The sequence below is a fragment of the Stenella coeruleoalba genome (assembly GCF_951394435.1).
Source record: "Stenella coeruleoalba genome assembly, chromosome: 11".
Lineage (NCBI taxonomy): Eukaryota > Metazoa > Chordata > Mammalia > Artiodactyla > Delphinidae > Stenella > Stenella coeruleoalba.
In genome coordinates, this window is record NC_137157.1 from 59,792,216 (window position 1) to 59,805,914 (window position 13,699).

At 55.7% G+C, this 13,699-nt stretch overlaps 2 protein-coding genes across 2 annotated transcripts; both read right to left on the reverse strand.

The window, feature by feature from the left end:
* Positions 1-1,413: 1,413 nt before the first annotated feature.
* HOXC8 (homeobox C8) lies at positions 1,414-3,648 on the reverse strand (the record flags this gene model as incomplete). Its single annotated transcript, XM_079936577.1, has 2 exons — positions 3,076-3,648; positions 1,414-1,706 (listed from the first exon to the last, which is right to left on the reverse strand). Exons 1-2 carry the CDS (start codon positions 3,509-3,511, stop codon positions 1,414-1,416), a joined length of 729 nt encoding a protein of 242 aa, XP_079792703.1. The 5' UTR covers positions 3,512-3,648.
* A 5,927-nt stretch (positions 3,649-9,575) lies between these two features.
* On the reverse strand, positions 9,576-12,902 carry HOXC9 (homeobox C9). The gene is made up of 2 exons (XM_079937753.1): positions 12,263-12,902; positions 9,576-10,523 (listed from the first exon to the last, which is right to left on the reverse strand). Exons 1-2 carry the CDS (start codon positions 12,798-12,800, stop codon positions 10,279-10,281), a joined length of 783 nt encoding a protein of 260 aa, XP_079793879.1. The 5' UTR covers positions 12,801-12,902; the 3' UTR covers positions 9,576-10,278.
* Between the last annotated feature and the right edge of the window lie 797 nt (positions 12,903-13,699).

A 13,699-nucleotide genomic window follows, 5' to 3' on the forward strand; every position in this document is an offset into this window, starting at 1 on the left:
ATTTTTCTCCTCTTTTTTTTAATTATGACTCACGTATACAATACAAAGTACTTGGACCAGAAACAGGGCTGCTGGGACACAAAATCTACATTCATAGCTGGACATAAAGACAAATGACAAAAAATTATTATTATAGATATATTTTAACGTTTTTTTCCTTTCGAGCACATTGCATAAACAGAGAATTCAAGACAGAGTTTACTATACATTCAGTGCAATTTAGTTCTACTCTACTGGGGTTAGAAGCACAATAAAAGCTCACAGGACCGGCGGGCTAGGCAGTCTCAGTTGTTGGGTTTTTCTTATTGAAAGAAGCAGCAACAAACGACAGCAAAACCGCATTACAAATACTCTCAAAGCGGGATTTCTTCCTATAGGTAGTGATAAAATACGTTGGAGGTTTCTTTCTTTTTTTTTATTTTAAATTTTTTCTCTTTTTTTCTCCCATATTAGGATGTTTTTAAATTTCTCTTTTTTATTTTTTTCAAGATTATTGCAGGTTCCCTTTAGGTAGTATGTTAAAGACTCATTATTATTATCAGTATTATCAGTATTATTATTATTTTCATGATTATGGTGATGTCTGAGTGCTCACTAATGCAGCTCAGAGGAAGCTGCGCCCAACAACAGAAATTAGACAGGAAAGGGGAGGGAGGCATGGGCCCGAGTGACCATGGGATGGCTAGGTAGGATCTTAGTGGGTGACTGCAGGCTCCTATCTACGCCTTGGCAAGGGAGGGGGGAGGGGGAGACCCCATCTGCTTCAGGTTTCCATCAGGTTCCTAGAGAAAGTCAAGGGAGTCTTTCTAAGCGGGGAGCCCCAGGGAGGGAGAGGGGATATTCCTCGCTATCATTTAAAAAATGTCTTTGAACATCTTCCCTTTCTTTTCCTTCCTTCCTTCAATTTTCTGTCCTTTGGGAAAAAAAAAAAAGTCAATCTAATACACTAATCCTAGCTTGAAAACAAAGCCGCCACGAGTCTTCTTCTGCAGTTTGAGGGGGTTCCCCTCTAAAATAAATACCAGAGAAGCAGGGAGGTGGCAGGGTGGCAAGAAGGGGCCGGGAGAAGGGGCAAAGACGCCAGGTCTCAGACCTTAAAATCCAGGCAGGACTAAGAAGGGTGGGGGGACGGACAAGTGTGTGTGTTGGGGCAATGACTGAGGCAGAGACTCGGAACTTTTCGCTGTGTCTCGGTCTCCCCCCTCCAGTCCCCAAACAAATAAAGATCCGGGGAAGTCCAAAGGTAATAAAACCCGAGCTGCAAGTATCTGACAGGTAGTTGGGGTTTTGAGTGTCATTCTATTCTCTATAAAAGCAAATGACAGTCGTAAACTTCTCAATTTATCCGCTACCATAAAACGAAACTTCAAGGGAGTTGCTAAAGGCGGGGGGGGGGGGTCCTCTCTTTTTTGCTCAGTCCTTGTTTTCTTCCTTTTCCTCCTCTTCTTTCTCCTCTTCCTCATTTCCTTCTTCCTCCACCTTCTCCTCGTCTCGGGCTCCCGGCAGTTTATCCTTGTTGTTCTCCTTTTTCCACTTCATCCTTCGGTTCTGGAACCAGATCTTCACTTGTCTCTCAGTCAGTCCCAGGGCGTGAGAGACTTCAATCCGGCGCTTTCGTGTCAAATAAGGATTAAAGAGAAACTCCTTTTCTAGTTCCAAGGTCTGATACCGGCTGTAAGTTTGCCTTCCGCTGCGCCGCCCCGGAGCTGGACAGAACAGAAGCCCAGTCTGGTTATGTTTGGGTGGGGGCCTGGCTTTCCCCTGTCACTCTTCCTCCCCTGAAGTCCCCCCTGTGGTCTGCCCAGTTCCCCTCCCTCCTGCAGAAAAGGCAAGAGTGGAAATCAGGCAAGGGCAGGAAAGTTTGGGGGTTTGTTTTGGCTTGGCTCCACCTTGGGAGGTGGGGGGGCAGGGACTGGGGTCTGTCTGGAAAGGAGGGGCTGGCAGAGGCCAGGGGGGCACTATAGAGTCTCCCCAGGCCTGCAGTCCCAGAAAACTGGCCCTTGCAGCTTTGTTCACAAGTGCAGAGGGGCATTGGGTGAGCAAGGCTGGGGACAGAGTCTGTTTCCAAAAGGAAGGCATAAGGGCTGGGGGTGAAGAAGTGGGGCTCTGTTCACTGCCCTTCCTCGGATCTCTCTGCCTAATGCTTTTCCAGAAGAAAAATAATTGATCTCCTGGAATGTATCACTGCTTGGCCTGACTGCTAACTGGAGACCAGCAAATAAATCACGGGCCATCCCCACTGGAACTTGTCGCCTTCTCGCGTCCCCTTTTACTTCGAAACTGGGCTCTGAGGGGCCACCCTTGGAGGGGCTCATGACCTGACCTGCCCTGAGGGTCTCAGGGAAACCCCGCAAGCCTTTGACTGGGGACAGCTTGGCGAGGGTCCCCCAGACCACAGAGCTCTCTAATCTGCATGGCCTCCATCCTTTCTGGGACTCTTTTTTCTTCTCCTTGACTCTCTCTCTCTTCTCTCCAACTGAGGGAAGTAAAGCAAAGTTGGGGTAGTGGTCCTAAGGCTAGCTCTCTGAGAGAAGGTGGTGGGTGCCCCAGACAGGCAGAGCACCTGTCCTTGGGGTCCCGCCACCCTCTGACCCAGCTAGGGGAGGGAAGCAGGGGTCTCCCTTCACCCCAAGACAGCCTGGCCACTGTCCTGGACTGAGGCTGTCTGCCTTATGGAGAAACTGGCTTGCTCCAAAGGCTGATAACCTCAGGGTCCCCGGCCCCTTCCCAGCCACCTCCCCAACTTTGACTAAAGATGATGAGAGGGAGAGAAAGAGGGGTGGAGGGGAGAGAGAGAGAGACAGACAGACTGACAGAAGTGGAGAAAACGTTTTTTTTAACCCTTTGCACCCAGACACCACCTTTTCCCCCACCTTCACCCCAATCCCCCAGGCGAACTCCGTGCCCCACCCCCAGCTGAACCTCCCAACCTCCAGAAACCCACTCACGCCCGGGGGTGGGGTCCGAGAGAGCCCCAAGCCAGGAGGTAAAGCGAGGGCAGACAAAAAGGAGGCAAGGGCGGGGGGAGACCCCGGAGCGCGGGAGACCAAGGGGGAAAGAGAAAAGGCTTCTCACCGTGGGGTCTCATCCATGGAAACATGAGGCTGGGAGACGAGTTTTGATTTAAGTGGCCTTGTCCTTCGCTACTGTTAGTGTTGGCGGAGGATTTACAGTCGGAATATTGCACCACGCTCGCCTCTTGCTGAGCCCCATAAAGGGACTGTCTGGGGAGCGCCTCGTAGCCATAGAATTTGGAGGCGTCTCCGTGGCAGCTCAGCGAGCACGGGTTCTGCTGGTAGCCCGAGTTGGAGATGCCCGAGGTGCCGTGGTGGAAGAAGTCTTGGACGTGGTGCGAGGCGTGCTGGAAGCCGGGCGCCGAGCCGCCGGGCCCGTACACCAGCGCATGGCTCCGGCCCACGCTCTGCGGGAAGCGGCAGTCGTAATAGGCCGGCTCCAGGGACTCGCCGCCTTTGTACTTGGAGAACAGGGGGTTGACGAAGTAGGAGCTCATGCTGGGCACATGAAAACCCGCCGCCCTCTCCCCTCTGGCTCCCGACTCCCCCGCCCGGGACCCCGAAACTGCCCTCCCCCCGGGGGCGATCCCTAGGCCGGCCGGCTCCCCGGGGCGGCGGGCCGGGCTGGGCAGGTGGGGGGCGCCTGGGTGCCGGCGGGGCGGCGCAGCTCCCGGGCTGGGCGCGGGCGGCGGCGGCGGCGGCGGCGGCGGCGGCAGCGGCAGCAGCGGCGGCGGCTCTCTTCACTGTCGGTAGGTAGAGCTCGCGCTCTCGCACTTAGCTCTTTCCTTTAACAGCCCGGGCGAATTCCTCAATTCCTCAGACTCCCGGCGGTGGCGGCGCTTACACGCGATTCGCGTTCATCAATCCACGACATGAAGACAGGCGAGAGGGAGAGAGGGAGAGAGGAAGAGAGGGAGAGAGGGAGAGAGGGAGAGAGGGAGAGAGGGAGAGAGAGTGAGAGAGAGAGGGAGAGGGAGAGGGAGAGGGAGAGAGAGAGAGAGAGAGAGAAGAAAGGGAGGGATGGCGGGCGGGTGGTAGAGGGGTTCAGGGCTGGGGGGACCTGGAAGAAGGGCAGGGGAGGAAGGGGGAGGGATGGGGGTGTGGTATGTCGGGGGGTGGTGAGCCAGCTCTAGCTAATGACTAGGGCCAGCTTTTCCAAGGTGCGCATTCAGATTTGAAGGTGCCTCTCCCCCCTTCTCTTTTCCTTCCTCTCAGAGAGAGACAGAGAGAGATACCTGAGCCAGCAGGTCAACTCAGGTTACCTCAACAGGTATAAGACCCCCCCCGAGGGGTTGAATGCCAACAAGAAAGTTGCTCCCCTAACCCCCAAAGATGGGCTCCCCAGGGGTGTCCTTAAGTCTGGGGACTCTGAGGAAGAACAAGCACATCATATCCCCAAACACTTCAGGCATCAGAACCCTCCATGACTCTTGCCCCTCTCCAGGGTGGGAAGCTGCCCTGTCTTCCCTAGATCCTTTTCTCTTGCCTGCCTGCTTGCTGTGGGTAGTGGAGAGGGCCAGAGGCCGGGGGCACTCCATATACCCAGTCAGGGCTGCACTGACCCTTCAGACACCAGCTCCTGCCTGGGCTTGCCACGAGCTTGCTGGAGAGCAAAGCTGCTGGTGGGGACAGAGAAGGAGAGGGCAGCTGGTGGGTCCCTGGCTTCTGGCTGGGCTGATCCAGGAGGTTTCTTTCTTGGGAGACCCCTTGTATCTGGTTTGGAGGAGACTAGAGCAGGCCTCTTAGCTGTCCCCACATACCCTAACCCCATAGGAAATGCCAGTTCAGCTAGGAGGGGCCCCCTGGCTTCACCACACACACACCCCTACACTTCCCCAGGCAGGCTGCCCAGGCCAGGATGTGGATGGGAACTGTCAACAGACACTCTTTAAATATTTACCCACACTTTCTCTGGGGGGCTTCCCCCATCCCCAAGACTGGGTAAATTCAAGTTAATTCTAATGGATAAAGGAACCTTATTCCATCAGCACCCTTTCCTGGCCATAAGCATGTACAATTATGTGGACTTCACCCAGACAGAGAGAAAAGGAGAAAGTCTGAGAGCTGTGGATATGTGCGCTGTGTGCAGGTGAATGAAGAAGAGCAATAAGAATGATTTTTCCGGTCCTCCCCCCTCCACAGTGTGTGAGGTTCTCATACACAGGGCAACGTGGGGCCATACTCGGGATCCACACGTACTATATGTGCTACCTTCCATTCTGAAAAACATCAAATGCATGCTCACTCAGCTATCACGCATGCCAGGAAGCACCCCTGTCACCTCACAGACACTGTGCACACACACGCACATCCGGGCACATATGAAAATAAGACCTGATCAACACACATGCAGCTTTAGCCCTTTGCATCATGAAAAAAAATTGCTACCTATTTTCCTTCCACATCCTGGGGTTTCAGGGCTGGATGAGGTAGGAGGCGGTTAGAAAACCAGATCTTTTTCTTCCCCATCCAGAGCCCAGCTCTGGGGATGGAGGAAGAAATGAAAGTGCAGGGGAGGATGGTGTAGAGAGAATGAGCTTCCCCCTTTTGTATCTAAATAATTGCTGAGGAAATGGCCACTCTCAGCCAAATTCCCAAAGGACAGTCACTGGTGGCCCAGCAAGAGACGCTTCCAGGATCCCCTGAATTTGGAAGAACCTACCCCCGTCTGACTTAGGGACCGCCCAAACTCTGTGACACCCAGAACTCTGGCCCTGGAGCAGCAGGAGGGGAGGGTCAGCGGAGGGCCGTGCCGGGGCTGCAGGCCTCCCCAGGGTCCAGGGCAGTAGAGGGCATGACAGAGGTCTCCTCCACTACCAGAGCACGCCGCAGCCTTGGTTCTGGCCCTGCCTTTTCTGAGCCTGTTCTGTGGCTACTGAGCTGAACGAGACAGACTCTGGGCTCCCAGCTTCTAGGTCACTGGGGACTGTCATAAATACTTTCTCCTCCCCTCCTGGAAAGAGGAGGCTGGGCAGGCCAGATCCGCTCTGGGGCCTGCGCCTTATCTTTTAGGGGCTGGGAGGATATCTCGACACTTTATGGTCCAGCGAAAACCCTGCCACAGAGCTAGTCTTCCGGGCCTTTGTGTCCTGGAATGCGACTGTCCCGAGCGTGCTGCCAGCACCGTCTGCTCCGAGAGCCCACCAGTCCCGAAATCCCTGGTTGGACTTGGTTTCCCCTTTCGGGATGGAGCGGGGGGCGTCCCTCGCCTTTTCTTTCTTTCGTTCATTTGATTGTTTTTTTTCTTTTACACGTATCTGGTTGATTTCGCTCCGGGAGCCTGGAAATAAAGGAACCGCAAGCAGCCATCCTTGCTGGGGCGTCTCTGTCCCTCGACCCCCATCCTTGCTGGGGCGTCTCTGTCCCTCGCCCCGAGGCCTGCACCGCCCTGCTAGGTACCACGGATTTATGTTCGTTTGTCCGGGTCATTCTGCCTTTTCGTGTTAATTACGCGCTGCCTGCTTCGTGCTTATCTCCTCCGCAAAGCGATTATTTTCGGCGCCCGCCCTCCTGAGATTCCCGAGTCTGCTGCCAGAGCGAGGGCCCACCTCCCGCCGCCACTCTCGATTTATTTACACCTCACAGGTGAGAGGATTGATTTGCTCAGAGCCAGAGAGGCCGGGCTGGGCCGGGGCGCCGGGCCTTCTCGTCGCTGCTCCTCGGGGCCGGGCCTCAAACGTCAGTGCGGCCAGGCCGGCCGGGGGCACCGCCGCCGCCTCTAACATTGAGCAACAGCGCCACCTCGCGTCCACTTACTCCAATGCAGTCCAGCCGGGAAAAAGCCAACAGCTTAGAGCAAGCAGGTCCTCAGGCTTGACCCAAAGGTGGGAGGTGGGAGGTTGGAGGAAGGAGTTTCCAAATGGGTGCGCGTGAGAGGGGTCCCCGGAAGGGATTTCCCTCCGGACCGCTGCTCTTTTGTTTTCTAAATTCTCGAAATAAACCTTGTCAAAGGTTTCACACTATTTTCTCTTTCTGTCACCCTCCCTTCTCGCATTAAGAGACACTGTGCAAAGGAACTGCCGCGATTTCCCTCGCGTTCAGGCGCATTTCTGGCCTCGGAACACCTCCGCGCACGCAGATGCACGCCCCGAAGCTCCCGCGACCGCCCGCCCGCGGCGCGCACCCTAAACTCCTCGCTCCTCTTACCCTGCCGCTGGCTCCGCACCGCCTATTCCGCTGCCGCCTGCAGGACTTTGGGGTGGGATTCTGACTTCTCCTGGCTCTTTGCCCCCTGGTTTGTAGCCCATCCCTCTCTCTCACGCGCGCGCTCTCTCCACCTCTCCCTCCCAGCCAGTGAGGTCCTGTTCTCCGTGGACCATAGACAAAACATTCCTATAATCCGATTTCAAAGGAAAGAGTGTCCACCTTATTTAAACCATAAAACAATTAAGCCCAGACGTCTAGCCAGCTCCGCGCTGCTGTTTTGTTCGGCCCCATTCAGAATCCAGCGCAGGGAGACAAACAGCGCCATAAAAGAGGCATTTCGGGGCCGCGGAAATGTACCTATCCTCTGCCTTCCCAAGTGGAACAACATTTAGGGTTTTGTGATTCTGACAAAGGAGCAGAGGAGAGGTGGGAGGAGAAGATTAGGGCAGGGGGGCGTTTGCAAGCCCCTCTTTCCTCCCCAGCTTTCGTTTCTTTCCCCAGATGTGTGTTGTGTTGTTGTGGTTTGAGTTCACAAATGACAATAAATAAAACTAGAATCCAATCCTGACCTGCAGGCTGGAGGCCGAGCTGGTACTGAACAGTGGGCTGGACCGGGTGGGCCTGCTCTGGATCCCACGCTCTGCTCAGGGCCCTCCTTCCTGCCCGGAGCAAGGCCGGCTCAGGCGGGCCGCAGGAAGCAGGCCGCGCTGGCGGACGGACGAGGGGAGGCGACAGGGCCTTGGAGCAGGGGCCGGGTGGAGGCCCGGAAACGCCGCCGAGCTCGGGCCGGAGAAAAGCCTGAGTCCCGGCGGTCAGGACCGAGGGAGACGGGTGCCTTGTCCTCTGCCCGGTGCGGAACTGCGGCCAGGGTCCCAGAACAGTAAAATGGCCCAGAGGAGGAGCGAGGAAGCGAGAAAAGAGAGAAAACTACAGGCAAAGCACCTTCCAAAAGGACCGAGAAAACAATCGCTTCTGGAATTGGGGAGGTCTCTTCTTAAGCGGGGAAAACGAGAGGAAATATTATCAAAACAAAATGTTCACCTCTTCCCACCTTCCTCCAGCCCCCGAAATTGGAGTATTTAGTAGAAGGAGGGGGTAGGAGATTCAAATGATGGGGAAGGGGCTGGTCCCTACAAGTGCCTCACCAGTCCTGTAAGGTGATGCCATGGAGGGAGCTGCACAGGGACTGGGGTCCCCAATTATTTTCTTCTACGGTGGTATTCCCCAAGTATTCAGAGCAACACTCTGCACCCTCGCCAGAATGGGCAGCCCGAGATATTAAAGGGCTATATTTCAAGCAGTCTGAGTTTAATAGTTTCCAGATTGGGGGATTTCCGAGAATGGGGGCGCCGGGCCGAGTCATACCCGGCAGCTTGAGTCTGCTTCTGATTAGCAGATGAAAACTGCCGGTTCTGGGGAAGGCGCTCTGGGGTGCTACGCAGCCAACCAGCCCCATTGGGCTGTTACACACACATCCCCACATCCTTGCCCCTTGGGTCCCACAGCCACCAGAGAACACCCCACTCCTGGCTAATCCCTGACCAGCTTCTTTGGGCCCTAGCTGCGCCATCTCCCAGAAATGCTGCAGCCGCTCAGCATAACCCCGTCACCCCCAGATCAACATTCAAACTAAGCACCAGAGAGAGAGATTGATTAGAAAAGAGAGAACCAGGAGGTGGAGAGAGAGAGAGACGAGCTGAGAATACATTGAGAAGTAGAAACTAAATCTAATTCTGATTCTGGTTTTGCCATCTTTCTCCTTCCTCCCTGTCTCTCTTCCTTCCTTTTCTTTCTTTCCCTCTTTTTCTTTCTCTTTCCTCCCTCCCTTGCCTCTCTTCCTTCTTTCCTTCCTTCCTCCTTTTCTTCCCTCCCTACTCTCTCTCTGCATCTTCCTTCTTTCACTCTCAATGCCCAGTGCCTGTCCGGCTCCCTGAGGCCTGCTGGGCCTTCTTCCTCCTCACCATTCACCACACACCCTCCCTAGCACTGCTCCCCCCCTCCCCACAAGCCATCCCTCGAAGCACCGATGCAGCCGGGCAAGAATCCAGCCCGGGCCCTCACCCAGCACCCAACTTTCATCTTTACCTATCTCTTCTCTCCGATCTCATGTACTCATAAATTATTACAATTAATTACAGCCAGGGAAAACCATTCATGCTGTGCCCCCCACCCCCAGGGACTCCATCGAGCTACCAGGAGACTCACAGGCAGCCAGCCTGGGCAGGCACAACTGGACCCGGGCCTCGGCAGCCTCCGCTGCACCCTGGGAGCCCTCAGCCCCATCACACCCTGCCTGGAGAAGCGGCTGGGGACTTGCCCTTCCGAAGCAGAGGGAGCCCCTTGCCTGGCTCCCGCCTCCCCGAAAGGATCTAAGCACTTGCTTCCTCCACGCCAGAAAGCCTGAGAGCCACAGGGAGGAGAAATAACGAGAACTGGATACGGTTGGGTTTCTGGTTTTTTAAGTGACTTCGATATATTAACACAGAGCTGTTCTACCACAACAAACAGAAGCACGTTACAGGACGGACTCTGGGGATGAGTTGACACTGCTATGTACACGCCAGAGGCGCTGGCCTGAGCCGCCGGACCCAGCCTGCGGCATGGTCCCCGGCCCTCGCCCCTCAGCTCCTGGGCTGGGAAGCGTTCTTGTGTATATGTGTGTGTCTTTTTTTTTTTTTTTTTTTGTACAAAATCTGCACTCAGAGCACCCCAGGCCTGGGGAAGGATGGCCCGGACCAAATACAACACAGGAGAAAAAAAAATAGAAATATAGCGATTCAAGTACTGGCTTCTCTGAAGAAAGGAGGAAAAAAATCACATTTGTGTGTGTCATTTATTTCAGTTGCGCTGGGAGAAGAGAACGCGGTTTCTCTCCCGGCCTCCTCCTCCTTGCTGGGCAGAACTAACTAAAACACCAATTTCTCAACACTGAACCCTCCCAAATCTCGCAAGAGTTTTCCTTCTCCCTTTCCCTCTTTTTCCTTTTTAAGCCGATTGGCTTTTCTCTATCTTGCTCATTCCTTTTCTTTTTCGTGCTGTCTCCCGCCTGCGTCGGGGTATTTTTGTGGGTTTTTTGTTTTTCCCTTGGCTGTGCCGAGGCAGCAGGCTGCGGCAGGGTTTAGGATTGCTCCTTGTCGGTTTTTTCTTTATTCATCTTTTTCATCTTCATTCTCCGGTTCTGAAACCAGATTTTGACCTGCCGCTCGGTGAGGTTGAGAACCCGGGCCACCTCGTACCGACGGTCCCTGGTTAAATACATATTGAAGAGAAACTCCTTCTCCAGTTCCAGCGTCTGATACTTGGTGTAGGGGCAGCGCTTCTTCCTTGTGGAGCGGGCGTGAATCCAGTTGGCCACGGGGTTGCCTGGAGGGCCAAACACAGGCAGGGGTCAGTGGAGCCCCTTTCCAGTCCAGGACGCCTGGCACCACCCCCCCAGCCTCAGCCAGGCTCCCCAAACCCAATAATTGAACCTGAATTTGGGCACATTTTACTTGAGGAATTTCCCCCCTTACTCCTTTTGCGTTCTCCCCCCTCCTCATCTTCCCCCTCCTCGGTTTCCAGCACCTAAAACGATAGGAAATCGAAGCTATCAAAGCCTCTACAGTCTGGTCCTCAGCTTCAAGAGTAGTAATTCGAGAATATCCCCATAAAAAGTCCAAATTCCCAACCGTTTCATAGGCCCATAAACGCTTCTCTCTCTTGTTTTTTATTTTTATAGCGAGGTCTCTCTCCTCCCCACTTCCCTCCTCCTCTGCCCCCTCCCATCCTCCCAGCCCACGACCAAGTCCTGAAATTTCAGCAGTTCTGCTTCCTGACCCTGAGAGTCCCCAAGCCCCTCACTACCCTCTCCAGCGCCCCATCTCCGCTCTCTCAGAATTCAACCCTGCTGAGGCGAATTCTCAGAGTGATGCTGGGATGGGAAAAGCCTTTCTCCTCTCCCCAGGGAGCTGCTGGCCTTGGGGACAGGCTCCCCTATATCTTAGCTTCCCTGTTTGGCTTCCAGTGCCCCCTCCTCCTGCCAGCCCCAGGACAGGCTCTGCAGGAGCCAAGCCTCCAATTTCAGGTTTATGGGAGTAGCTGAGGGCAAGGAGGGAAGCCTTCAGAGGGGTATAATTAGGCCCTGGCCCCTTATGGGGCTGCAGGAAAGGATTTCCTGCAACCCCCTCCTGGGACTCCCCCAGACACTTCCTCACACCCAGGGGCTGCACCCCTTCCCCTGCTGTTTCCCCTTCTTTCCTCTTTCTCTGGACCTGCAGCTCTCACCTGTCCCCCCACCTCACCTCACCTCCCCCTGCCTTTCTTTGCAATACTCAGAAGGCTCCTGTTTCCCTGATTGGCGTGCGTGTGTGTGTGTGTGTGTGTGTGTGTTGTGTGCGTGTACAATTCTCTAATCGGGGGAGATACCGCTTCCCGCTCCCCACTCCTCCTCCCTGACCCCCATTCCCACCCCTCTCTCCTGCAGACACTCAGAAGAGGGCTCTCAAGTTTAAGGAGACTGGGACCCCACTTCTCTCCCCCAACTCTGGAAGTCCTGATCTCTCCAAGTTCCTAGGCTGGGAAAGCCCCCAGACCCCTCACCCAGGCTTCCTGGGGGAGAAGCCCATGGACCCTCTGTTTTATGCATCTCTAGTGGAGTGAGGACCCCTACACTGCCTGGGAGGTAAGGGGTGGCTTTTCTCCTTGGGGTTATTTCCTCTCTGCCCCCAGTGTCCTCCCCATCTCTCCCCCATCCCACTCCAAACCATAAAATGAACCTTGCCCCCACCCCATCCCCTGGCCCTGTCTGCATTTCTTCGAAAGTTGCGACTGAGCCAAAAAGCCTGGGCCGGGGGGTGTGTGGGCGGGGGTCTCATCAAAGCCAGCTCCTGGGAGAGGAGCCCCCTTCAGCCTTCTCCCAACCTGGCTCCCTGGGCGCCCTTCTCAGACCTTCCTGCCCCTGAAAGCTCCCCAAGGTAATTCGCTTTTATTGAGTCCTCACCCCCTCGCCTTCGCCCCTCTCCCGCGCTCCCTGCGCCGCTCGGAGGGGCTGTAATCCGGCTCCCCCCGCCCGGCCTCCCCTCCCCTCCCGCGCGGGTTGTAAAGGAAAATTGCTCCCAACTTACTGGGGTCCAGGTCGGCCTTCTCCTCTTTGTGCTTGCTGCCGGCGAGGGCGTCCGCCTCGGGCGAGGGCAGGGTCTGCGGGGCGCGGTCGCGCAGTTCCCCGGGCGAGCCGTACATGTAGTCCGGGTAGCTGCGGCCGTCGCCCGGGCCGCAGTCGGCGCGGCGCCCGGGGTAGGCGTCCGGCTTGAGGGCGTAGTGACGACCCCCGGCCGGGAAGCTGGGGAAGGAGACGGCGCCGGACAGCGGCTCGAGCCAAGTCCGCATGTAGCGCGTGTCGGCGCCGAGGTGGGGCTGGGGGCCGTACGGGTGGTAGACCACGGACGACTGCGAGGGCACGGGCGCCCACGACGTGCTGAACACGGCCGGCTTGGGCGCGAAGCTACAGGACGGAAAATCGCTACAGTCCGGCACCAAACCGCTGGGTCTGGCGGCGGCGGGGTGAGCCCCCGTGGCCGGAAACCTGGACGCTAGGAGGTCTTCATTGTCGTGAGAGATGAGCGAGTCCACGTAATAGTTACTGATGGGCCCCGTCGCCGACATCGTAACAGGGTTTTACATACATAAGATTATTGTATGAACTGTATATGTACTTTTTATCTGCTCACAGAACAATCAAGGCAGGTAATTATTTTTCCAGCCTTTTCCCCGCAGCTCATTGGCTCCCCGGCCCCCACGTGATCGTATTTACCCAAAAATACGGCGCGGATCAATGCGCAGGGGCTTTTTTTCCTGGCTTTTTTTTTTTTTTTTTTTAACCTTCTCCCACCCTCTTCTCTCTGCTGATCCCCGCGACCTGCGTTTTCCTGGGGGTTCGCAACTCTGGACCCAAGGACCCGGCCACTCCCTCAGGACAACTCGCATGTCAGCAGAGAAGCCCCTGGCTCGTGTCCACCCCTAAGCAGATGGCCTCCGCCCCCACCCCCGGGAAGATTTCTTGATGGGGTGCAAGTGCCACTCCCCGAAGCCAGGGTTTCCGGACCCCCGGGGCCGAGCTGGGTGCGGGAGCCCCGCAGGGGCGGAGAGGCCGGCCGAGGTAGGTGGAGGAACTATTTCTTGACGTAATCCGTCTCTGTCGGCCCCGACGCTCCCGCAGTCTCTGCGCAAGCCGAGATCAGCGATTGTCAGTTCCGAACGTGGCTTTTAAAAATACGTTTTTAAACAGTGTGTATGTATGTATTTCTTTCAGGAGCAGCAGCAGCGAGGGAGGGAGAGTGGGAGGGGACTGGGGAAGCTGGGGTGGAGGGAGGGAAGGAGGGGAAGAGGAGCGTCCTTCTGCCACTGGCCAACTCAGCCCCCCAAATTTGGGGCAGAGGAAGCTTGGGCAAGGTGGTCCGCGGGTGGGAGGGGTAGGACCTCGGGACCTCGTACACCTTTGTCACCAGAAGTCCTCGCTTGGCTTTGGCACAGATATGCAAACGCCTTTATTTTAAATTTATTGT

Excerpts from the sequence above, each read along its gene's own strand:
- HOXC9 (XM_079937753.1), bottom strand. The coding sequence starts at position 12,800 with ATGTCGGCGACGGGGCCCATCAGTAACTATTACGTGGACTCGCTCATC. Across the intron at positions 10,524-12,262 it reads GAAGGCCGACCTGGACCCCA|GCAACCCCGTGGCCAACTGG; the intron begins GTAAGTTGGGAG and ends TTGGCCCTCCAG.